Source organism: Pomacea canaliculata, linkage group LG8 (assembly GCF_003073045.1).
Source record: "Pomacea canaliculata isolate SZHN2017 linkage group LG8, ASM307304v1, whole genome shotgun sequence".
Lineage (NCBI taxonomy): Eukaryota > Metazoa > Mollusca > Gastropoda > Architaenioglossa > Ampullariidae > Pomacea > Pomacea canaliculata.
This window is the reverse complement of record NC_037597.1, coordinates 24,888,995-24,915,637: the sequence shown is the minus strand read 5'-3', so window position 1 is coordinate 24,915,637 and position 26,643 is coordinate 24,888,995. Positions and strand designations below refer to the sequence as shown.

Below are 26,643 nucleotides of genomic sequence, written 5' to 3'. Positions count from 1 at the left end.
GAAGGGAAGGATGATGTGGGGCAAAGCCCTCATCTGCGACAGTTTCTTTTGCCCTGGAAATCTTTGACAAACGCAGTTGCTTAGAAACTATTTTTGTCGGTACTATTTTTTCCGTGTAGCTAGATGCAGGGACAGGAAACAGAGGACGATATAATCAATCTCCAGGCTTAGAGAATTAAATAAACTTTTTGCACATATTCAACATAGTATATGACTTGTCAATGTTAAAAAGCAGAAGGTGAACCGGATGTGGAAATTCTGCGCATGCCTGGAGCTCTAGCATTTTGATAGCCTTGGCAAGTATGTGGAATTTCACAATGGCAAATTGCTGCGTGGGAGGTTGACTTTTTGCAGAGGGAGGAAAAAACCTAGCACGGGGAATAGGAGTGATCGCCATCGTCTTAACGAATCCCCCGCCAGCAATGCCAGATAAGCCCTCATTTCACCGAAAATCTGTTCGGAGAAACTATTTTGTGAAACATAATGCAGAGGGAACAAAGAAACGCACGAGCTGCTCCCTGTCTTGTTGCTTCCGTGTGCGAAACAAGATGCTAATTGTCCTTCTCTCTCTCTCTCTCCCTCCCCATGCCCCTGCCTGGCTGAACTCAGACCTCGATGTCGAAAGTTTTTATTGTCTTGCATGAATATTTAATAACATCGAAACTACTGAATGAAAAAATTTACGTTTTCAATCTAAAAAAAAAAACTTAATCAAAAACAAAAACAAAAATACAAAAGGCAAAACAACAAAATCCCAAAGCCGCAAAAGGAAAACAAAGCAAAACAAATCAGACTAAAGCAAATAAACTAGTAAATAAACAAGTCAGACCTACACAAAACAAGGAAAAATCTTCGAAAAATTATTTTTTCTTTTTTCTCATACATTCTATGTTCGGGCTCTTTTTTGGATTTATCATTATTAATTTGTTTTGAAGCAATGTCTTTTTCATCATCATCGTCGTCGTCATCGTCGTCGTCTACTTTCTTGCGAGGGCTTGTTTTGCGCATTATCAAATGTTTCCAGGACAGTTAAACGAGATTTGCAAACCGCATATGTATTTAAATTAATGTAAGTAAAGGCCAGTAGGAGTTCTTTGAGGTCGGGCTGCTGTTCATTTTAATCTTCATCCTGTAGGAAGCCACGAAATCTGTAATCCGATCTGCTACTTGCTGTGCGACAACACCACCAGACCACCAACCGCAAAGAGCAGACTCAGCTGATCTGTTTGGATGATCATCGCTGTCCTTGTTTCGGAGACTAGTCTCTCTCTCACTCTCCTCTCTCTCACACACACACAGACACATATGTACGCACGCACACAAACAAGCACGCTTGTCGGGAAGGCACTGGTGTTGAGGGGTAGTGCTGTCGTAGTATGGGTCTTCGCTGTACTACGTCGCTCACGTCACTGCCAACGCCTGCTGCTGGCGGGGGCTGTTGTTTGCTGCTGCTGCTGCTGCTGCTGCACGAAGAGCGACGCCGTTGATGCTGTCGCCACGCCCAGCAGAGCCAGCAACAGGCGGCGCAGCGACAGACTCGCCTTCCACCGCGGGGCTCGCCTGCTGCAGCAGCAGCATCAGCATCCCACAGCCATTGCGTTTGCGTGAGTGTGTGCGCGCGCATGTGCGCCGGACACCAACGGCTTGCCTTCGTCAGCCGATGTCCTGCTTCTTGAATGGGTGTCGACAGGACGAGGACGGCGATGCTGGAGTAGATGGTAGACGTTTGATTGTGCGATGCGTTACGTCACTGAGGAAAACGAACGCCGGGAGTAGAGAAAGAATGTTTCTTCTGGAGTGTGAAAACAAATCCAGATCGGTGCTTAAGATAATTTGTTTTTGACAGACAAAAGTTCATTAAGCTGTCGGCGCTTGTTGTTTGAGGGATAACGGTGTGGGAGGGGGCTGGAGGCTGCATGGAGGTCATGTTTGTTCGTTGTTTGCCGAGTGTCAAGCGAGCCCAAGTGTCTGGGTAGTCAGGAGGACGATTGTGAAATTCGTTTCAAGAACCAAACCACAAGTTCTGGTCTGTGATATAATAGGAACCGGCGTTGTCATGGAGATGATCACAATAAGCCAGCTTCTGAACCGTTAAGGTTTGTTCACCAGTTGTAAATGTACTTTCATTGTTTTAAATGTTTTATTTCTTTTGTATTTCTTTCGTTGATTTGTGATTTCTTCGCTCTGTCCATAATTTATGTCCTAAGTAATGTTGGAAAAAAACTAGTTAACTTTTTATTCATGAACAATCACATGACATTCACACACAATTTTCACCAGTCCCCTCTCGCAACACCTATCACCCTGTGAAAATCCTGTAACGTAATATGTCAGAAATAATGTCACAGGTGTTCGCTCGGGACACAGCTTGTGAGGTAGGTGTGGTCGTTAAGCTCACACACCTTCATGCATGACCACCGGGCTTTGCGACAACAGCTGCAGGCAATTACATCTTATGTCATTCAGCAACTCTCTCGTGCGTCACGAGATCACGCGGGGATTCCCAAGTTAGTAGGTGTCAATGTTAATGTTTCACCTTGTAATGCTATAATTAATGAGAATGATGATGATGATAACGACGACGACGAAGACGATGATGATGATGATGACGACGACGACGACGACGACGACGATGACGACGATGGTCGTGGCAATGATGATGATAATAAATATAATAATGATAATGGTAATTGAAATAGAGGTTTTTTCCATCGCACACATTATCCAATATGTGACTGTTTAGGAATTTTGTTTTAAATGACAGTCAGATTTAAAAAATTAGTCAAACATAAATATTCGACAATTTTATCTGATCGAGATAGTTTCATGGACCGCAGACTGGGCAAATGATCTGATAGAAGAAAAGTTCAAAACTTGGACTAATACAAACAATAGGACCAGCGACTATTCACAAAGAGCTGTGCGATGCTTCATCATCTGCTTGCTGTCCAAGAAATACTAACGATGTCGAGCAGGTGGTGTGGAGAGAATTTTAAAGTCTCAGTAAGACTTCCTGACATTTTTAACATCTTTTCAATCCGTTTCTCGATCTCGAAAATAGAAACCTAAGGGTTAAGAATAGTCTTCCTGTCATCTCCGAATAATCGGCGAGAGTATTTGAAGTTTGAGAACTGGGGAACCAAGGGGGTGATACTATCTAAAAATTAAGCGAATACTCTTGCCACAAAGAGGATTAGGAGAGAAGATATATCTAAGCAGATGTTTGGAAAAAATAAAATTCCTTTGGGGATACTCTAAGGACGCAATCGTGAAAATAAACTGACATTTATTCATGGTGCGGTCTGTCCAGAACAAACACCATAATCGCCATCATCGTCTCAACAACCGCTGAAAATGTCACCATGACTACAGAGCATTTACATTTTGAAAGAATGAAAATGTTATTTTTCACTAGTTAACAGACATGCATGCAAGCACTGCAACAGACCTCATCTACAGCAACACTGACAGATACATCATCTACAGCAACATTTCATCACACCTGTCACAATGTATCACCTTAACAACATCAGCGGACCAGGCTCTAGCCGAACCAACACCTGTGAAGTTATTTTTACCTGACATGTCTTCCATAAAATGAGCAATAATTCAGGGCAATGTCTGTTCTAGTGTGACAAGCTTTTTTAATTCCCTATTTATTTTTCATTATTATCTGATTATATTTACATAAGAATCCATTAGATTCCCATCAGCCAGCAGCAAGCAATGTCCATTGTACCACGGTAACGACTTCTCGATGGCGTGTAAGAAAAGACATCAATAATAAGAACAGAAGCAAAGCCTGCCTCCACCTTCTTTGGTAAATAGATGAAGACATATTAACGAGGGTCACAACACGGGGTTAGGACACCAAAATATTATTCTGTACAAGACATATTGCAATACTAGATATAACTTTGAGGCTGTACTGTGGCCATCACTGTAACGGCCACCAAGATGGAAACTTCTCTCACACAGGACTATATAACCTTGGAGTAATTGGAGTTAATAATCAGTAATTAACCTTCACATTACCCACACAAACCTTCATCACTGGTTGCATAAAAAAAGTTTTATCTTGCATAACGAAGCAGCTTAGAATTTCTGAAAATTTTTCATTTCTTTTAATTAAGAAACATATCTGTAGTCGCTATTCAAACCTTAGTCTTTCCTGCATTCTTTTATTTGTTGTTTACATTTTCGTGGACTGCATTGGTTGTGTTATATGGGATGAGTTTATTTAATTCTGTGCTCTCTAGAGTAGGTGGCAATATTAGTAGAGACGAATAAGGTGATGGTCAAAGTTCCCCTCAGTTTTATTGTGTTTTGCCGCTGCAAATTGGTTCCTGGACTTGCTTGGTGTGTGTGTGTACCTGTACTTGTATATGTGCAAGCATCTGAGTCTGTATATGGTTATTTAGTTGCATATGTGGGCGTCTGGGCACGTGTCTGCTTATGTCATCTACTCGTGCTGCACACCTGCCTACCTGATGCTCTTTATGCAAATGTTTTCCGCGCGCACTCAGCGCGAGAGCACTCGCCCACATCCTCTGAAAGTCGCTCTCTCCGACTGATTAAAGAGAATGCTTTGTGAGCATCCGACAGCAGGTACAGCCCTTTGCCGCCCCGGTGTCATCCTTTCTCTGCAGATAACAATTATCTGCGAGGCGAGCGAACAAACGATGACCTTGATCAAACAAAGATGAAAGGTGCCGCCAGCCCGCTAATTGACCTGGCAACCACGGTAACCGGCATTAACTTTAGAGGTGCTGTGTCTACCTCACTAACGATCGATAGGCATTTGATCATCAGGTTCATTTTCTCTAGTATTATTCAGCTATAGGCTGGGATGGGTCTCTTTCTCTTGGCATTCGTAGACATGGACGATATGGATTAAAATGACTGCAGAACTATTCTCGTATTTTTTTAATTAAAATCCTTTTAAGAAACTAATATCATAACTACATGGATTTTCATAGAGAGCTTCTGAGATGCTCATTATTCTCCAATGACTGCGTAAATCTAGGTGAAGGACATTATTTTTGCAAGATATGGATGAATACCATCTTTCTTTCTCGAAATGCTAATTTCAGAATGCATAGAAAGATACCAAAATGGTGAATTCGTCTTTGTTCACAGATATTCCTCATTAACATATGATTCCAGTTCTCCCATTGGCTAAGAACATGACAATATAAACGTATGCACAATGCTGACGTCAGTGTTGTGTCTTTCTGTGCATGATGTTTGTAGGCGGTTATGTAAGTGAACGGAAATGTATTCACTCACACTTGAATAAATATTATCTTGTGGTCAACTTTACGCGGTCGTAGAAGTGGTTGTCTCCCTACTAGTCCTTTAACATGCAGAGTATCGCAACCGCGTGAAGAAGACCGTGGGTCGTCGATCGACGAATGGGTCAAGGAGATCTCGATGGTGAGCGAGGAATGAAGTGACGGTCTTATCGCCGAGCTTTATCCGGAAGTTTGAAGAGGTCTCGTCGTGCGAGATGCAGTAACGTCTCTTGCGAGAGTTGTCTTGAGTCTCCCTCGGCAGAGTTCGCTATCTTTAAAGTGCAGACCTTTTATAGAGCGACAATCGAATAATGGATCTGAATAGTGAAGGGAAGAGAGTGTTGCTGGGCAGAATTTGTCATGCAAAGAACACACACACAAAAAAAAAAAAAAAAAAGAGGAAGGGACAGAGAGACGGGACCATAACGACTACGACAAACAACAGGAATAGTATCAAGAAGAAAAAAAAATAATTTAAAGGGAAAGGCAAGTAGAATAGCAAGCTGGCTTAAATGAGATTGATACTGATATTCTGACTTAGGTTTGGCTTTAATTTTCGAAACAGTCGTCTACTTACAGGCTAGCTTTCTTATTTGACCCTCTCCTTGAATATTCCATTCCAGGCTCACAAACACACTCTCTCAGTGCACGTGCATTGAGATGAAACGCGTCTTAGGGGAGACAACTACAACCGGCTCACGTACACGGTGGACCCCCCCTCCCCCAGCACGGGTGGATTTTTACTCGAGCGGGGTGGGGAGGTCGGATGTGGCTGGCATCGTCAGGGTCTTCGCACGTCGGTCTGTCAGTAGATGAGCCTGGAGCCTGTCACGAAGCCATACACTGCGGACAACGGCCACCATATCAGCTGTCGGGACCTGACAGCAATGAGAAATTCAGGGTTCAGATCTCGTCTCGGGACATTCACATTACGTGACACCTGCCTGCAGGACTGGGCGTTGGAGGGTTTTCTCTGGATGCTCAGGTTTCCTCTCCCTCCCCCGCCCAGAGTGCGAATAGGGCAAACTCACGTCAAGGTGGAAGCACTTTCTTACTAAATATATCAACCAACAAACCAATCAACCTGACTTGCAAAAAATCCAGTCTGGACCAAAATCTTCCCTCTTTATAGAGGAATTTTAGTTTCCCTGCAACCCCAGCCAGCGAGTGTCAGGCTTACTCAGCTTTTATCGCCAGTGGGGGTCAAAGGTCAGTTTATGTTTCCAATGTGCATCAGGCATGCTTCCGCTTTGTTTTAGAATGCTTCAATCTGATTTCAGCCATCTCTGCAAACCACCTTCGCAGGTTTTGTCAACTAGACTGCATCCTTTTTCTTTAACATGCAAACACCGTAGTAAGACTGATGAGCTTGAGGCGTGAACGCAACTTCCGATTGCCTGTATTCGTTTTGTATTTGTTTTGTGGCTTTTGCTGAAACCTGGCCAACTGAAAGTGACTGATTTACACATTACCGGCTTCTGCACCCAGTTACATCAGACTGATCTGCCACAATTACCTGAAAGGCATGTGGCGGCGTCTGTTCCTATGGCAACAAAGTACAGTACTATGGTGATTCCTCGAAAATGTGTTTACTCGTGGTCTTGAACTGCTCACGACATCTCTACTCCCATTTTACCATCTTTATTGTGGTAGTTCCACCTAGATTTGCCTCTCATTGCCCTCTGGGATAAATAAAGTTTTATTTTATCTTAAAAGTGCAGAACGCAAGGGGTAAGTAATTTGGTCAAAATTCAAGACATTCTTGCTGTCCTCCAAAGAAAAAAAAAATTCCTTTCAGAGAAAAGCTAGTCTTAAGACCATTCTTATCTGAGCAAAGTTCCCAAACCTCCAAACTTCTCCGAATTCCCAATGACATTTGAACTGAGCATGTTGACGGAAGTCTCAATGTCCTGATGTCTCGCCCCAAACCCATGTATTTCCTGTGGCAATCACGCACGACTTTGCCAAACTTGCCCAAATGTTCAACAACATTTTCCCAATTAATAACCACCTCTATCAAAAAAAGCCGACACCAGAAGAATTCTCTGCGTTTAAATAGTCACAAGCCACTGGAGACTGTTTGTGACCAGGTTGGTTGGCGGTCCTTTCAGGTGAGAGTGGGCCAGTCCACAATGGATTAATAGAACACCTTTCCACAGTCGGAGCCAGATGCTGCTGGTGTTGCCGCTGTTGCCGCTGCTGCTGATGTTGTTATTCGACCCACTTTTAATTGTTATCGCCTGAAGCAGCACCTGTTTCAGTTGTATGAGCACGGTGTTGTATTGATAGCTTCATGTGATCGATGCGGGTGGCCTGCTGGCCCCGTTTGTTTTCTCTCAATAAAAACTCCTCTGTGCTTTGACGTTTGTGATGCGAGTCGCAATCTGCAGTTAGCGAGGGGCAGACGACAGTTCAATGTTCGGTGTTCCCGTGAAATCTTTCTCTCTGTCTCGGTCGGTTGGGTTGAGAAATATTAGCCTTATCTCCCTCTAGCCATTACCGAAAATTTCCTGTTTCTGTGCTCGGGTAATTTCTGTTTCTCTGTTGGACCTGTCAAATTATCTCTTTTTTTTACACGACTTTCCTTGTTTTTCTCTTTTCATTGTCAATCTTATCGGTTGCTGTATCCGTCCACTTTCTGTCCTTATCCTGCTGTTACAACCAATACAAAACAAAGGACTAAATAAAGCTGAGTTAAAAATTCCGATTGTGTCCTCGAATATCCAGTTTTTGTGAAACCCTCGTTATTATTACTCAACCGTTTTCCGCACCAAATTTCCGGTTTCTGTCCATTAGATGATCTGCTTTTGCATCCTACTCAGGGTCAAATATCTGACAGTTTGCCGACTTGATTTCATGTGAAAGGTTGTCTTTGTCCTGTTCAGACAATTGTGTATAGGATACTGATCGAGCTAGGCCGAGTTTAAATTGTAATAAATAATCCACTTTAACTTATTTATGTATTTATCAATTTTAATTTATATGTTTGCCGGATTCCTAGTAGTGGGTGTCACTATTTGATGCAAGTGTCTTTGAGAGTATGTTGAAAGTGTGTTATTGTTTAGAAGCGTGTTATACTGTATGGTAGGAGTGTGTATCTAGCTATATGGAGGTAAGATATAGGTTACTATCATTTCAACTATTTACTGAGGTTTAGTTGGCAGTTCTTCAGATGAATGCTAATTTTCTTCCAGAAATACCGAAGATATACAGAAACAAGCATGGTAATGTCACAGATGGTTAGAGTCTCACACTTCTATTTACTCCCGGCTGAAAATGATTTTTGAAGTAAGATTCCAAAGCTTCAAGGAATGACAAATGACAATAACAATGACAAAGGACAATAACAATGACAAATTTCTGTTGTTGTTGTTTTTTTTTTATCAGAGTGGATGTAACGTAGTTTGCATCCGACTGGTTAGTTTCGAAATTCAGTCAAGCAAGAGATCATAGTGAGGCTGACTATTTGTGTTCGGAATATGTAATTATAAACTCTAGACCACTTATGCATCCAGCATGTAGCATACCATCTCTAGAAACACCTCCTTACTTGCCTGAATGTTTTTTTTTAGGGAAATACAACCGTCACGGACCAATGGCCAAAGAGAAATGCGAACCCTCCACGTTGCGACAGCACTTTGCACTCTAGGGGTCGGTCACGGCCGTGACTAAAGGCTAAAGGTCAGGCGATGTAAAGGCACCAAAAGGTTATCAGTTACAGCTACGACTACAGTCATGGTGGCAGCCGTGGGCGAAATAAAGTTCTATGGCTAAACATACCTCCCGGGCTAAGTAAACATCAGGAGTTCTACAACACTGGATGTGTTTACATTGTCAGTCTGACAGTCAGTGGGACAAGCTGACATTCTATGCATTAACAGGTCCGTGTGTGTGTACAGTTATGACAAGTTTGACCCTTTGACCTTTTGAATAGGCTTTTTACTGCATTAGACTTAAGGATTTTTTGTTGTAGGTTTTATGACTGAGCATACTTCCCTAGTTGTAATTACCCTGGGATTAATAAAGATGTTCAATTGTCGTTTGATAATAACTGTGCTGTTAAAGGATCACAAGAGGCAAATTTTTCCCATGCTAAACCCCAGTAACAAAACAATCTATGCAATGCAAAATTGACCATTAAAAATACATAAAATGATACATGTATTTGGTTTTGTTTAGGATACAGCTAATTTATTATATATAAAGAAATTATAATTGAAAAACTATGAATCACAATTTCATACAAAATATATAAGCAAAAGAACGTTTTCTTAACGACTTCGGTAGTGTGATTTAGTTGTGATTAACTTCGACTAAGCAAGATTTGTGCAACCTTGCTTGAGATTGATTGTTCCATCGCCGCCCGACTTGTAGCTGGCGACCTGTGAAAGGTCATGTCCGTGCAGCCTGACTGACATCGCTGAAGGTTATCACCATGCATGCGACATCCTCAAACTTTATAACCGTGCATATAATGTGGTATACCAAAGGTTATAATGGCGCAGATTACCCAGCTTTCTAAAGGTCACAGCTGGTTAATACGAAATTCCAAAAGCAGTAAACTCATTACCAGACAGACTGTCAAACGCACTGGTGGAAGCCTGGTGTTAACGATCTAGTGTGGTACAATGGGTTATTATATATTATATATAGTTAATTACGTAGCCATTATTTTCTACATTCGTTTTATAACTATCGCATGTGTTACCGCTGATGACTCAGTTAATCCCTTGCGATATAGTCATGCAAGTTACCAGCTGGAGGTGAATCACACAATGAAAATGCTGTTATTAATTGTCCTGTAAGGTTATGTACTATAATTATTTTATATGTTGCCCGAATCTCACACCTTCCTACTGCTGCTCTTCCTCTATGAAGCTTATCCAGTAGAACGACTTCATGTTAGTCGCCTAGCGTCTAGGAATGCGCAGTGCGTGTGGGCCCAGACCTCTTCCTGCTACGATCTGATAAATGCTTTTGACTGGTTGAATCTACCTCTTCGTATGTTACATGAGACTAGTTGATGTGTTTTTGTTGCTTTTCTGTTCCATGGAAGCAGCGTGCATGGAAGAACGATTGTGATGGAGCCTTCTGGATCACAGCCATGTCCGATGAGGCTACGCCTCGACTGAACCAGGCCAGGAGGAGGACGACTGGAAGCAGTGAGTGAAGCAGACTGGGTGGCTGTGTTGCCTCTCAGACCACTGTCCAGCGAAGGTCGTCACGGACTAGTGACAGTGTGGCTGCAACAACACAAATGGTATGAGTTAAAAACAAGGTGAAGACAGGACAGAAAAAAGTGGACCAAAGTTCAAAGGCGGGCCGCTATGGCGCCAGTAGGTTACAGCAGTGAACGAGAACAGTTGGGTCAAACAGTAGATGAGCACAACATCGGATACCTACTGAGGACCACAAAGGCAGACAGCAGTAAGGTAAGACAACAACACTGAAAAACGAGGAGCAGCTGAGGGCACACGTGAACTCCATCTGATGGCGCGCGCACTACGTCATGGATGACGTCTTGTGGCCCTCAGACCGTGTCAGTGACGTCGCCGTGGTAACTACCTTTATCCCTTTCCCTCCGCATCCCTTAAACACACTTCACCTCACTGCGTGTGCAATAAAAGGTTCCCTCCTCCAGAAGGATGGCATGAGCAGTTTTCAGTGTCACTGTCACCAGATACAATGTGCTGCCTAGAAATCACCAGACGTGAATCACTTTTCACATATTTAGCGCCACCCAGTCAATTCCGGGTGTGACAACTGCGCATGTCTCTAGAATAAACTAACTGCGCATTTATTTATTTATTCCTAAAGTGGATTCTTGTTCTTGGAACAGCAGGAAAGAGCATCACCTGGTGGGGACCACCTCGGTTCCTATCGTTCCTGGTCTGCGACTGACAGTCAGCACCAAGGCTTAAAGAACCGTTAGAGGGTCTCTGTTAATGGCTTGCTGCAAGTCTGTGAATCCCTTCCTGCAACTCTCCCAATGGCTTAATATAGTTCGGAATAAACCTTCCACCCGTCAACGAATGAGTTAGTACCCGTCTACGAATGGCCTGAGAAATCTCTCCTAAATTGTTCATGAACGCTGCACGAATGGCTTTCGAAGGTCTTGTGGATGTTTACGAGAATCGGTTTGTACTTTCACATCTGTTCGCTTCCCGAGATATGAATGACTCACAACAGGATGTGAGACTGTCGTGTTGACAGGAACAGCAACTCACCCTACCGACACCATCTTTCTAAGAGTTCATACGAGGAAAGAAAGCTGTCGTCTGCTCTGCCACGCAGGAAGTTTTTACCGGAATCAAGAAAACATAGTTATGTTAATTTTGATGAGCTACAAGGTTTAGCTTTCAACGTGGCCTGGTAGCTTCTCAGGCGGATTTCCTAAATGTAGTTTCTTGTCAAAGCAGAACTTCTGAATGCAATGTGATACTTGGTTTTTGTTTTTGTACCAAGAAGGGCTTGATGCCTCAGAGTGTAATGTCATGCGGCCACACAGACGAACAGACATGGATATCTTGCATGCGAATATTTTTAAAGAAGGGAATTTCACGATGTGTGTGTATTTGTTTACACTAAACATTTTGATACAAGGCTGACACTTCAAAATATCATTTGGGGAATTCAATTAGATCATCTATACATTATGGAAAATTTCGGAAATTCAGTTAGTGTTTACAGACGTACAAAAAGACAAAAAGGAAGGACAAGGTTGGGGTGGACAACATACTGGCATGTAACAATAAACATTACACAGTATTCACCAGCAATGAAAAGAAAATAATTGTTATCAGTGACGAGGTACTGCCACCAGCTACATCAGGATACGAGATTCTCGTGTTACACCGGACACGCAAGAGAATCAGCGTGATTTCTATTGAATCGCAGTGTTAGAGTCGCTCAAGTCCACTGCAGACACCCGGATGTAGCATCGTGAGACATCAGCTCATCCGGTCACTTTCTTGAAAAAAGAGAGCGCTAGCAAATCACCCACAAAAAAAAATCCATAATAAATATACACTTACGGGTAGGTTATCAGGAACATCAGGTGTCTTTGAAGGAGACATTACCAGACATCATCAGAAATGACAAAAAATTGAGAGGAAAGTAACAAATTAATGTAAGCGAGATGTGATTCAAACGTGTTGCCAGGATTTCTGTGGGTGTGCATTGGATTTATGTTCCGTGATTCTTTATGAAAAACATTTGGATATTGTGAGTCGGCTAATCTAAACTTTCATCTTTTTAAGAAACAATGAGAAATCAAATGAAAGATATGTTTCGATGTCTTTTATCAACAACACTTTCGATTTGAGGCAAAGACAAGGAGCATCGGAGAGTGGAAGACACAAGAAGCTGTAAATATCTCTTTTGAGCAAACAGAAGAGTTGTTGGTACAGCAATCTTGAAGTTTGTACGACTAACAAGAATTATCATCCTTTTCCCAGTAGGCGCTGGTTGTTAGCTTCCGTCTGCTTGTATGTATAGCAGGCGATGACCAAACCTCAGACCCCATCAAAGGCTTTCTCTGTGTCAGTTAAGAAGCTCGCATCAATTCCGTAAGATCCAGAGTCAACGTCCCTGTGTTTGTCCTGATCCCAACTTCCGGTCCTGGCCCTACATCCTCCCTCTGCCCCAGCTTGAAGGCAGTAATCTTAGCGGGCTGGGTGGAGCTGGATGATAGCCGGGTGCTGGAAGGTTAACTGATGCACCGGAAGGAATGTCTCGGCCCGGAAGGCGTGGCTGCTGCACGCTGTTACACCTGAAGGAGGACAACGCCCGCTTCATGCTGCTGGCGATAGTCATGTGCGTGTACATGGCAGCGGGCGCCGGCATCTTCATGGTCCTGGAGGCCGACAACGAACGCGTGGAGCGAGCGGATTACGAGCAGCTGTACCGGAAGTTCATGGACAGCAACCCCGCCGTCAACGAGAGCCAGCTGCAGGAGCTGCTGCAGCGCCACGCTCTGGCCGACGCCGCCGGGATCGTCGGGGACAAACGGCCTCGCTGGGACTTCTCAGGGTCCTTCTACTTTGTTGGCACCGTCGTTTCGACGATAGGTAAGTACAACAGTTTCGCCTTCAGCATCTTCCCCTGTGACGTATGTCTCTGTAATGTGACGTACGTAGACAAATCCTGTTTTTCTCTTTTAGAATTTATTTTTGGGTCCCAGTACATGACTATTCTGTAAGGTTTGTCCGGGGACTTGTCTTTTCTGAGACATTTCTGTCACATGTCTTGTGACGTGGCTGTCCATCGATATTTCTGTCCTGTGACGTGTGTAGCAAAATCGTGGCTTCTTGGGCGTCCCAATGAAAAGCTCTCCGGATCGATGCCTGTGTGTTCTTGCTCGACCCAGCTTCATTGCTCTCACATCGTGGTCCCCTAGAAGAGTGAGGTCTCTAACACCTTGCTCCCCAAACACCTAAGACAAAGGTTAGAGGTCGACCTTTACCTTGAGCCTTAACGATTTTCCTTCCCGTGACGCATCTGTTCTACTATGGTTCGTCTATACGAGGTTTCTGTTGTGTGGTGTTGCTGTCGTAGGACATTTCCCTTCTGTAATGTGACGCGCTCTGTAACGTTGCTCACATGTGACGTTTGTGTTCTGTGAGGCTTCTGTCGTGTGACGTTTGGACCCTGGAACAGTGACGACTCTTTTGTTTGATGTTTCTAGAATTATTCACTGTGACGTGTTTCGCATTGCATTACTGTATCATTATTCTTGTATGGCTTCTATATCTTTAGCGTCTGTGTTCCTCTAGTTTTGGTATTTGTTTTTTAGTAGTTTTTCTTGTTTCTTTGTGTACGGCAAGTATGATATGGCACACACACACACATGTTATGGTATAAAATATTTGTATATCAATTAAGATCAGGTAAATATATACCTGTGTCTCACGTGTTTTGGAGTATCGCATTACCTATATGTATATTACATTTCCATCTCCATGGCGATGTTTGCAACATGATACAATCCACAATGTCTGGAAAAAATCTGATTCACAGCAGGAGTGGGGTTTTTTTTCGTGAAGAACTATCCTATATCTGCCAGGTTTCCAGAATAATTAGTCTGTTTCCATAAGTGTGTGTGTGAATGAGTGTTCGTGTATGCAAATTTTTTTTTTAAATCTGCACAAACATCTTTCCTTATTTGTCTATCCATTGTCCTTCTTTCTGTCTCTCTTGTTTCTTTGTATGTCTTTTCTTCTATTTCTGTTCACTCTTTCGCTCTCTCCGCCGTTTGATCGTTCTATTTTTGCTCTGACCATCGAGTCCAGCCGTTGCCATTTGCAGATCGTTGAAAGCTCCATCCCACTGACTCACCCCCCTACCCCATCCACCCCTCCGAAGCCCCAGGTGTGCAGTGCTCTCAGACGCCACGAATGTCGCCGAAGCTAATCAAAGCAGTCCATCGCCAGCCAATCAGCTCGCGGAGAAAACCAGAAGCACTAGGAGAAGACAACTGAGATTTTTTTGTCTCCCAGCTGCGTCGCTGCTGTCGCTGCTGTCGCTGCTGCAGAGTCAGGGTTGACGACAGCAGCGATGGGGAAGGTGGGGGAGAGTGGGGAATGTTGAAGGGGAGGTACTTGGACAGGAAGTAGGATCCCGATGTCTCGTTCTGGGCGAGTATTTGGCCAGGAAGGAGGACCGTCAATGTCTGGTCTTGGCGTGAAGATGCTGCTGGAGATGACACTGCTTTCCGCTCGTGCGTCGGGTGCCCGGTAGGGGGCGTTTGGTGTCTGGCGTACAACACCTTGTTTCTTCTTCCTATCCACCCCTGGAATATTGTTCCACCCCACACCACCTTTGACAACAGGAAGTTGCTCCTGGGCCGCGTTCGGTGACGTTTGGCGCATCCGCAGTCCACAGGCGTTCAGAGCATCAATGAATGTTTCCTGTTCACTTTTCTGTTACCAAAATGGCGAAACATTTAGAGGCGTGAAATTATTTTAAGTCTGAAAAATGTATTAATAAGGGCACATCGTGGTTCAAATCGATGTGCCCTTATTAATACATTGTATCATGTTTTAACCTCTATTAGGATATTACTTTTATTATAATTGACCCTGTATTGTCGACACTCTATTTTGTAATTACGCATTATTATTAGTTGCTAAGGAGATATTCGTTGTTGACAATAGATCAGGTTGATTAGTTGATTGATTTAGTGGGAAAGTGCTTCAACCTTGAGGTGATTTCCTCCTAGGGCGGAGAGGGTGGGGGAAATCGGAGTACCCGAAAAAAAAAAGCCAGACTCCAGGTCCTGCAAACAGGTGTCACAGAGATGAGATCTGAACCCAGAGCCTCTCACTCTGTGATGACAAGAGAGAGTTTCAAACACTGCCCTGCATGCTGCTGGCGATTGATCAGAAACATTTAATGGCTTTAATTATTAATGACAGTTTTGGTGGCATGCAAATTAAAGAAGGGTCGGTATTGTATTTCATAAAATATTTTTCGTTTAAATATCCAGAAATAAATCACGATTATTCACATAAATGTCCAGCAATTTTAAAAATCTGTTTGGCTGTTTGACAATCATTACCCTTAAAAGCCATGGAATTGTTTTAGTTCAGAAAAACATGTCAAGAGTTTTTCCCTTAAACTATCAACAGCAGAGTGATGCACCTTTTGTGATGCTAGCCTCTATCCTCAACACCTCACATAAACTTGTGAGAGAGAAAAAATGTGTGCGTGTATGGGTTTATTCTTTCATTCTGTCTCTCTCAAACTTTTTGTAGTGTTTTGTGTCCACTCTTTCTCTTTTTTTCGTTCTTTTAATTTCATTTCTTGCACGTGGCTTAAAAGCCTGTTCCCTCCGATTTTTCTCTCGAGCAAAGAACTGTGCTTCTATTTTTTTTTTTTTTTATCACCAAGCTCTGCTATTTAAGCATGAACTAACTGGATCCATTAGCTTTATTTTGAGGCACCGAGCTTTAATTTGAGGGCGGGTTTGAGGTCAGTTGGCCGTTTAAAGAAGAAAAAAAAAGAAAATTGTCCCATTTTCCTAAGTGCATATGTGACCCCAGTAGTTGATCTTTTCATTAATGTTTAGCTGTGTTTATTTTCTCTTTAGGGCGTAATGCATTCAGACAGACGGTTCAGTGCCAGAGATCGAGCAGAATTTCCAAGAAAACATGGATAAAAGAGGAGGAAGGGAAGAGAGGGAGAGTCCTAACACGGGTCCTGACAATACAGACAACCAATCGGTCTCGATCTTTATATTATTATACGCCAGAGAACGAATGTTGGAATAAATAAATTACAAAAGAAAACCGTGAATAAAAATGGTGAAAGAACAAATGAAAGAATAAATGAATAAAATTGTGAATAAAAGAAGGAAAATAATGAAAGAAAGAAATAAGTAATAAATAATTATCAATGAATAAATAAATTAGTGAATGACCGAAGGTCAAATTAAACAAAGTATAAATAGAATAAGAATATATAAAAAAAATAAAAAATAAAAAAAGGTTATAAAGGACAAAAAGAAAACAGAGAGGGAAGTAATGACAAAAAAAAAAAAAAAAAAAAGAAAGACAAACAAAAAGATGACGAAGGACGACTCTAGTTATGCTCCAAGAGATGACATGCTGTGGTTAATTCAAATATGGATCCTTTGTATGTGAACATCATTGTTTCTTGGACAAGCAGGGGGCGGGGCTAGCGTCAGTGTTTGACATTTCATTTCACTTGGCGTTCGATGCCCATCTCGTCTGTTGGTACACGAAATGCCTGCCACAAGGTTTTCTGGTGAGAAGCCATGGCTACAGTGCAGTCGTCGAGGAAGGGTCGCGATGAAAATCGTTGCCGGAGGCCGGCGTTCGATGATGCTAAGTAATGATCACCTCGTCTGGTGACGCTAGGTAACGCTCCCCTTCTCCTCCGTCGCACGAGCGAAACATCTCGTGAGTTGTTTTTTTTTTTCTGAACACAATGGGTTGCTGATTCAGCGAAGGTTGATTCAGCCTCGGAAAGGATGTTGAGGGTGTGTGCTGCTCTTAAGCAGATGCTTTCAGGTCGTCAGTAAGAGAAACTGCAATTTTTGGTTGGTGAGGCATGGCATGCGTGAATCGTTCCGTTCATATATTATTCATCCATCTGACTGCTCATGCATTCATCAGTCCCAGACTCTAACTCAGAAAACGAATGAGGCGTGACGAAGATTTTCAGCCGATGGACTCCTCGTCTGTTGATTCAAGTCAATGTATTCTGTCCGGATGTGTGTTTGTATTTATGTACACATTGCGGTGTGGCTGTAGTCATAAACAAGAGTAGGTCGTTGTCCCTTCTCTGTGACGAGTTGTCCAGATTCTAAAAGGTTCTACTTTACCCCTGGGACCGTAGTCGTGGTGGTAAAGTTTCCAGGGGGTAAAATAACCTAGACCAATGCCTGCGAGGTGTGAACACTGTTCTGTAACAACGGAGATAAAGAGAGACAACATCCTGATATTTTCTTTCCCCATTTTCCCCCAGGACAACAACTTGCCCTATCTTCATCTCTTGGCCTCGGCTACTTTAATGCTCAACGTCATCCAACAGAAAGATAATCAGGAGTTTTAAAAAAAACCCTCAGGTTGCAGGATCAATGAGTTCGATACTGAACTTCTTCACCAACGCCACTCCACCTTCTCGCCAAAGACGGGTTAAAGGGGAGAGCACTCTAACACAGAAGCCGCTAGATTGTACACACAGCACGTCACCAGCACCCAGCAGGGGCCAACATCGAAAACCCATCTTGGCCAGCCAGGCACCGGTCAGCAACAGACTTTATGCATTACGGTGTTGTCTGACTTTTTGAAAATATCAATTTTGAGTCCGAGCCTGCATTTGGTAATTCCTGGACTGTCTGAACTTTGGAATCACGTGATAACATGTCCACTAAGTCCTTATGTCATCACAATTTTTAATGATTTATGTCCATTGAACTTTCGAGACTTCTAAGTCCTAAAATAAGTCGAACGCTGAATGACTCTTGACCTTTGTGATATTTGTTATTAGAGTTATGTGAACTGTTTGAACTCGCAGGCCTCGTGGTCACGGGTAATTATTAATATTTTGGAATTCCAGGTGTTAATAACGAGGGTTTCTAATGATGTAGGAGGGAAAAAGAACTTTGAGAAATGCATCCAGATAAAATGTCATTCTACATCTGGCATGCAGAATTTAGCAAGTGATTGAGTTCAACTGACCACATTCACGATAAACAATAATTTTCATAATCATCATTATTATCATCATCATCATCATCATCGTCGTCGTCATCGTCGTCGTCGTCGGTTCCGTTTAGTGCACTTTGTTGTTAAGAAACTCTAGAAATGTTATGGTCAGTATTCTACAGAATGATGCTGAAGGAAGAACTTGTTATACTCTTGCTATGTCTTTCCTTCCACGACTCCTGCTGTTCACTTAATGCTCGTTACTTTTCATTACCGGGCTCCAGCTGTTCATTTACACCCATTACCATTCACTGGTGGTTTTACTGTCCACCCAGTCGACGATTCGCAGCCGCGGTCATTGGCGACCACAAATATATTTACAGACATCGCTGGCGGATGGAAATCAGGGTTAGCTGTCCTGTGAGTCCATTCTGTGAGACGAAGAGTTGGAATAAACAGACAGGAGTGACTGTCAGCGCTGGTTCTCTTCATTTCCCATTCGTGTTGTAGCTGATGAAATCTGAGCTCAGAAAACGCCAAGGGGTTGTTTCCCCTGGCGGAAGAGCGTGATAAGTGGAGAAGTTGGAGTTTCCGATAACAACAGCAGCGGCGCAACTTCCCTGTCGCTTACAACCTTAATTTTTTTAAAAATAATCATTGAAAACTGTGCATTTCACTGGGAGTTGCCGATAGTAAATGAGAATGGAGGAATTAAGGAGGGAGGGAAATTACTCGTCTTAATTTTACCCTGTCTAGTCTTAGGTCATGCCGGGTCATTCGTAGACAGACAAGCCTGCTGCTGTGTGTACAAAGCTCCCATGTTGTTATCCTATACTATTGCACTCAATGACTTCAATAACACTTCAATGACTTGAACAAGATCCTCTTTGATGATACAGTTCTGGATTCCAGCCTGACTCTTGGGTGGCTGATTAAGCTTTGATTCTGTAGTTTTGTCAGTGTTCATATCCTTTTGTTTGGAAGAGGTATGGCTCGTGATTGCGTCCATTATTTGGCATGTTTGGTGTTACCTGACTCTTTGCCACAGAGAACTGGAATCTTTTGTTGATTCTTCCTTTTCCTGCTTGTGCAGGTGACCATAGATCACCTCAGACTAGTACAAGATGATGACCAGTAAAGTCGATCATAATGCTCTCTTTTGAAAAGGCGGCGATCACAGTCTTTGATGGCTGAAGCCATGGTGAGGGACTTCAGTAGCTGTTGGCTTTTTTACAACCAACTCTTGTCACCCCTGAATGTATGGTCCAGCACCGGGTAATCAATGCACCTTGGCTTTCTTCTTATCTTTTATTTACAGCCTTGTAAACAGAAGCTGCTTTGGGGCTGCTTTTTCACCTTTTCAACTTTTCTTTAATAATTTTTTCTGGCTACAGACCTCTAAGATGCTATTAGTGACCCAGGGCTGTTTTGTCATTTTATCACCTTGGGCTATTGTAATCTTGATCACCTTTTATAGTTTTGATGTGGGTGAATACATCACAGTCTACCGCACTCAAGAAGACAATCAAAGCTTAGGGCAGGTTCAGAGACGTTTTACTTTTACCTCCAACTTCCGTATCTTTAGGGCAAAGTTCTCTACCTGTGTAGATTCCTGGTATAGACTTTTTTGGTTTGTTGATGTTGGATTCGAAACCGCTTGAAAGAAGAATGAATCCGATTTGGTCGTGGAATAAATCGTCTGGAGAGTCAATGTACTGTCCTGGATTTCTTATGGGAATGGAGGGCATTGCCAAGTTGGTGGCTTTGTACAAAACTATAAGATTCTAGGCACGAAACTCCAAGACCGTCCTTCTGGGTACATTAGAGGGTGGTCGATGCCAAGGCGGGAACGATCTTGCAAACAAGAAGTGGACTGAGATCCGCTTTCTGAATGCCGTACCATAGACACAGTAAGCCACTCACTGCTCTTACGGCCTCCAGACTATGTAGGACAATTTATTCGCCCATTGCAGCTGAAACAGGCAGGTTCCCTGTTATTAAAACATTTCATTCATGACCTTACTACACTTGACCCAGGCAAGGTCCTACTGCTTCTAATCCGTTTCCCTAGAGAGTTCTCTGCCTTTAAGCCAACACAGATAAAGCAAATGTCAAAGCCATTAACATCCAGACTCTCTCTGTGCTCACATCTTGTGGTCTGCTAGACATTATCACCAGCCAGTCAAGGCCTTGCTGCGAGGAGAGAAGAGAGAGGAGGGTTTGATGTGCAAAATGGAAGCTGAAAACAGACTTTTTTGCTGTGTGCTTGTGATAGGCTTCCTCGACCTAAAAACATTTTTTTGAAATAACTTCGAGCATAAACGCGACAGCGAAATGTGGGAAGTTTCACGGAATACAAGACAAGATCGATGATCTGCGTGATGAAAAAAGATGTTTTCAGAATGTTCGTCTGATAATGAACTATTCTTACACCCACTCTTCAACCAACCCCATCACCACACCAAACCTCAGATTACTTCCTCCACACCTTTGCTTGCGGGCAAGACAATTCTATAAGTGGGTGTTGATTATATCGCTTGAGTTCCTCAAATAATAAATAATGATGGACATCGAAAAGATCATGTATTCACTTCGCGGTTAATAACAGTTTTCTCCATTGATTTCTTATGGAGCTTTTAATTAAAGAGATCGGCTTTGAAGGGTAAAGTAAGGTGCCATTTCTGATATCTGGGCAAAGTTCAGTCCAAGATGCTATTCCCATATCTGGATCCATCTTCCCATTGTCACCATGAACACCTACAAAGCACAGAATACGATGGACAAGACAATCGTCACGATTGTATACGGATAGCTTTATGTTGCCAAGGAGACATCCATTAGGAAAGCCGAGATCAAATGATAATTAGCCGTATTTGTTGATGAAGGTCGTAGTTTTTATGAGTATAGTGAGGTTTGCAGACTTGTATCTCGAGAACGGAAAGATAGGGGATGGTATTCAACCAGGTTTTGAGAAACTTCATCTTACACCAAACTTAACCTGGTCATCAGGAAACAAAATACAGCATCCTGCTGAACCTTCAAGTCTCAATTTTCTTGCAAGGATTGAACAGAGGTTACCTACTTACACCTGTGATGACAGCATGTCGAGTAGCAACACAAACCGTCGGCAGAGCCTGTCGACATCCTGGATTACTGATACCGTGTGTCCCTGGTTCAGATCTTGTCTCGGGCACTCTGTTCTTTCTCTGCATGTAGCACTTGTTAACAGGGCTGGCCCCTTTGACATTGCATTCACTTAGCTGCTGGCTTGGTGCAAAGGCTAACATGACAGTCAGTGTCTGCAAAACCCTTTTCGAGCTCCAATTCCTAATGTTCTTGCACCTAGTTTTTTTTCACCTTCTCCGTGTCTCATAATGTAATTCCGTTATTAAAGTCCAAATGCTTACTCCGTTTGGGAGTGGAGGGTAATGCATAACTAATTATTTATTTCAGTTGCAGAATTAATGAGAATCTGTCTTAACATTAAGGTAAATGTGTGATTTTGTCTTTTACTTACATGTTGGTTTGTTTGATACTCTTTTCTTGTCTCGTGTTTTGTCCGTCCGTCCGTCCTCAGTTCGTCTCTGGTACAGTTAACACACTGAAAGACAACAGATATCCGGTGCATGTAGGGAACGGGTACAGGTAGGTAAAATAAGCACTTGAACTTTTATTAGTGATCTCTCAAATTTTTTCCTGTTTTAAAAACCCACAAAAAACGCATTGCCTTTTCAGTCTGAACATATGAACGGTTAGTAAAATAATTTTTATGTGCTTACACCACCCAGGAAATTATCCTCCTTCCCACCAGCAAACGGTTTCATGCAGGTAGGTAGCAGAATGGGATGCAAGAGGGTTCTTTCATGTTGCTCGTTTACAGGCGGGTATACACGGCCTGGCGCTGTCCCTCCATTACACGCAAGATGAAGTCAAAGAGGAGAGTTTGCGAACTCAGCTCACCGTGCGAGCAAACCATTTCGTCTAGACAGGATTTTTTCTCACTAAATTTTTTTTTTCATGTTTCTGCTTGTCTGTTTCTTTTATCCTTTTACCCTTTACTGCTTTCTGTCTATCTTTTGCTGTGTCGCTCCCTCTGTCCTCCTTTTTCATATTTTTTTTTAAAAGCAAACTCTAAGAAAGATGCATTTCAGTTGTGAACGTTTACAAAACATTTATGCCACGCAAATATTCCGAACTCACAAAACGAACAAAGAAAATCATTGAGGGAGAACTCATAAAGAGCAGAAAGGAAGCGAAGTGAAAAGTAACCTCCCTTTGCGTCTGGGTGTGTCTGTATCTTGATGTGACGAGGTCCCGAGGAATGATGCCCACACAAAGTTTGTTTTATTGAGCCAACAAGGCCGTGTGTCTCTCACCTTGTGTGTGGAGTTGCTCACCAGCATCCCGCTGCACGCGCACGGATCGATGACGTCATTCGAGAGCTCGCGAGCTTTTGCGAGAGTTTTATCGTCTGCTGGTGCATCTCTCCCTGCCTCTCCATTCTACCCATCTTTTGATTTGGCTTCCTATGTGGAGTTGGTTGCTGAACAGTGGAGATGTTTTGGTTTTCTGGGGTAGATAAAAAAGACAGAGGTTTGAATTAAACAAATGAGCTTTTATAAGGAATGAAGGAAAGTTTTTTTCTGCTGCCTCCAGACTAGACAGGAAATTGATGTGAGACTCAAAGAAAAGAATTTGCATATATGCAAGAGAGTAGATTAAAGAAGTATTGTGTGTGCTTCTGCGAGATAGTTTTTTCCACCTCGTCTTGTTTGCGGGTGAGATGGACAAAAAAAAACAACAATGAAACAGATAAATAGAGGAGATTAGCACTCATTTTCTGTCCTTCCTACACTCTCTCTTAGACCAATGCTTCCATCACCAACCTCCAACCATTTCCCTGAGTTTAATTCTCTTAAAATGTTTTCTACTTCTTCTCATCTCCTTCCTCAAAAAAGGGGGAATACTCGTCGTGTTTGAGAATGGGTGGATAATTTAATTGACCCGAGGAGTACACCTGGGAGCAGCTTCGTCGGCTGATAAATGAAGCGAGAAAAAGAGGCTGCGACTGTTCACATCGAGAGAACTTGGTATTGAAGGATGATTTCACTGCCAAGTCTCGAAAAATCTTTTCAAAGGCAACAAACTGTTTTGATCCAATCGATGACAGGCCTCTCCGCCCTCGTCGGGACTTCAAACTGGCTCAAGGGTCACGACCTCCAGACATGCGCAGTCCTGAGATTGGTCGAGACGGATCATCCTTGATATCTTTCAAAGAGGCAAACTCTGTTGAGATGGCCGAGCCGATAATGTAAGAAAGTGATCGCCATTCACGAGGGAGAGAAGAACTGCGGAGACTGGGTGTTCAGGCCCGTCAATCACACCTCTGTTTCATCTACACAAGAGAGAGAGAGAGCGCCTGGTAACGATGGAGACCTTTTCATGGCTGGAGCTGATTGAAAACTGTACAAAAATAGCTTTCCATCAGATCCGAGCGAGTTTGTGTCCTGCGGATCTCGACCGAGGCTTTGGACTCGCGCGAAAGCAGTCCCATGCAAGGACCGAAAGGTTTAACATCCGGGGCGTCAACCTAGACTGCGAGCATGCGCACTAAGTGAATAAGTGAACAGGGGAGTGGGGAGTGGGAATAGGACTGGGTTTCAGTGCGACCTACTACTTCGCAAAATCCTGGTTAAAATGCGTCCTTGCTTTTGTGATGCTGACCTACAAACATCCCCATGCACAGAATGAGGTCAGATTGGTGACGTATGTTTGTGCACAAATACCATAAAACACTCGGCTAATGCTCGGTCTTAAAGGCCGAACGTTTAGCTCGTGGCAAAAAAAGAATGGTCCGACTCTAGGGAGGAAGTTGAGGAGTACACACAGCGATTATTCCTTGCTAATTGCCTCCATCCAACCCGACGATTACCCTCGCCTCCCTCTGACCGAAACTAATCCATTCTTTCCTGCAGGACAGTGTAACCTCGACTTTTTCCGGGCAAAGTAAAAAAAAAATCAAACATGCTCAATATGCTCAAAAAGTCTATTGAATTCGCAAATGTGTTTGCTAAAAGCATGTTGACCCAAGTTCCTTTGACGAAGTCATTGGCTTCTGTTGACCTCGACATACAATTTTTGCTAAACGTGGTCCATTAGACGATATTTCTTGTCTAAGAGGGCATTAACAGCTTCTGCAAAAACAAACGACCGATGCAAAATCTGGCGAAGGGGACACCACCACCAGACACCTCGACCCATTCCCCAGAAGCAGTCGGGTGGACGTGGTCCTTGCTTGTGCCTGACACCAGTCTGGCGCCCGAGTGATCCCATGAAAAGAACATCCGTCAAAGCCTTGAATCCTCGGATAGTCTCTCGAGAGGCTGCGAGAAGATATGAGACGGATGAGATCAATATCCACAATGAAGTTCTTGCCCCTGGGGACAGAGGCAGGGCTTAGCAAAACCTGATACATGAGAGAAAGTCAAATGCTGCGGTCATACTTTCAACACCCTGCTAGGATCACTTATCCTGCTTTCACAATGCTGGAGGAGCATTTAATTCCTGTACTATTTTACTACATGATTTTTTTGCAGAAAACAATATTAAAACATACTGAGAGTGAAAAGGAAATACAACTTTTTTTGGGTCCATGACTACCATTAGCTTCACCTCCCTCCATTCTTCCACCCTAATCGTCGACGTGGGTCGTCATGGTAGGCTCTCGCACGGCGACGATTAGGGTGGAAGAATGTCACCCCACAACCGCCATGTAACTAACTAAAAGTTGGCTTTGGCTGTCCTCTAAAATGGCGGAACAAGTGCAAGGGAAACAATTTCGCTGAGAGTTACCCCAATGGCTTTTCCCTGTCTAGTTTGGTTGTCTTTCATCCCCCTTCTTCCGCTGCCGCTTTGAAAATACCGAGTGTTGGCTTTAAACAACAAGCGGCATCAAAGGGCGAGACTGTATCTAAATGTAATCTTTTAACGAACACTTTCTGTAAAGCTGACGTGGCAGCCGTTTGACTGATGCCTTTCAAATTTCCTACGAATTGCGTGCGCAGTTATTTCCTTTGAGGCGCTTAATGTTGTCAGCAGCAATTGTCAGATTGGTTTGCCATCCTGATGTTTATTACTGTTGTCTTTTGTTATTTTGTCTCTTTTAATTGGTGAATCTTTGGCAATCTTCACAGGTTTATAATTGAATTATCTGTCATGGCCTGTCCGAAGGCTGAATGTTGTGTCGACTTCCTTGCAGTGACTTCCTTCCGTGAATTAGTAAATTAGTTTTCATTTGTTTGCTTTTTAATTGTTTTTTCAAAAAAATAAAAAAAAAGAAACTTCTCTGGATTGATTACAAGTTATCTTTATAGCATATATGGCTAATTTTATTGTTTCGGGAAAACGCTGTGAGATATTCCTTGTTTTCTCTGGAAAATTTATGTAGGCTCATTTACGTACAGATACATGCAATACACATATTCAACAGCATGTGCACACGCACATACTGACACACACACACACACACACACACACATGCGCCCAGAGACACGCTCGCGAACACATATATGTGGATTCTCTCTCTCTCTCATCGAAGTCTGTCTTAATTAGCTGAAGAAATCTCTTTTCTTTCCCTTCGCAAATACAAGATTTATGTTTGCATTGCAACACATTTTTTTTCAATTTTCGGTTCTCTGGATATCTTCTTTCTAAAACAAAGAAAATTCTTCTTATCCCTTCAAGAAAAAAAAAAATACCAGTCTAATTTATCCCAGTCTCAAACATGACTTAAAAGTATAATTGGAAAAAAATGTATTTCACATAAATTGTCAAAAAGAGTTTTTAAAATCCAATAAAGTTGCCAAGCCCTTAATCAGCCATGGGCAAGGGGCTTCCAGAAATGGTTCTTCGTCCGTTTGTGACAGACCACCAATACCAAGGTCCTCTAGTGCCTCTGTCCATCAGGGCCTCCGAGGTGGGCTCAGTGGACCGATTAAATAAAGCCACCGCGCCTGCCTCGATGGCGACTCCAACACCGGTCGATGGCTGTCATGGGCCCGTCAAGCCAACAAAAAAAGTCTCAATATCTCGAGTTCAATTAGCAAGACTTCGACTTCTTTAACTTTTTTCCTGTTACAGCTACGTTTCCACTACAAGTATTACTAAAGGACCTTTGG

The 26,643-nt window shown here is 42.8% G+C and overlaps 1 protein-coding gene across 1 annotated transcript in view; it reads left to right on the top strand.

Moving 5' to 3' along the window:
* Positions 1–1,559: 1,559 nt before the first annotated feature.
* The window catches only part of LOC112570613 (potassium channel subfamily K member 12-like), a 56,285-nt gene continuing 31,201 nt past the window's right edge, over positions 1,560–26,643 (top strand). Inside the window, 4 exon segments of the mRNA XM_025249143.1 lie at positions 1,560–2,096; positions 2,349–2,511; positions 8,867–9,175; positions 10,354–13,363. Coding sequence (XP_025104928.1) covers positions 13,024–13,363 — 340 coding nt within the window. The 5' untranslated portion in view covers positions 1,560–2,096; positions 2,349–2,511; positions 8,867–9,175; positions 10,354–13,023.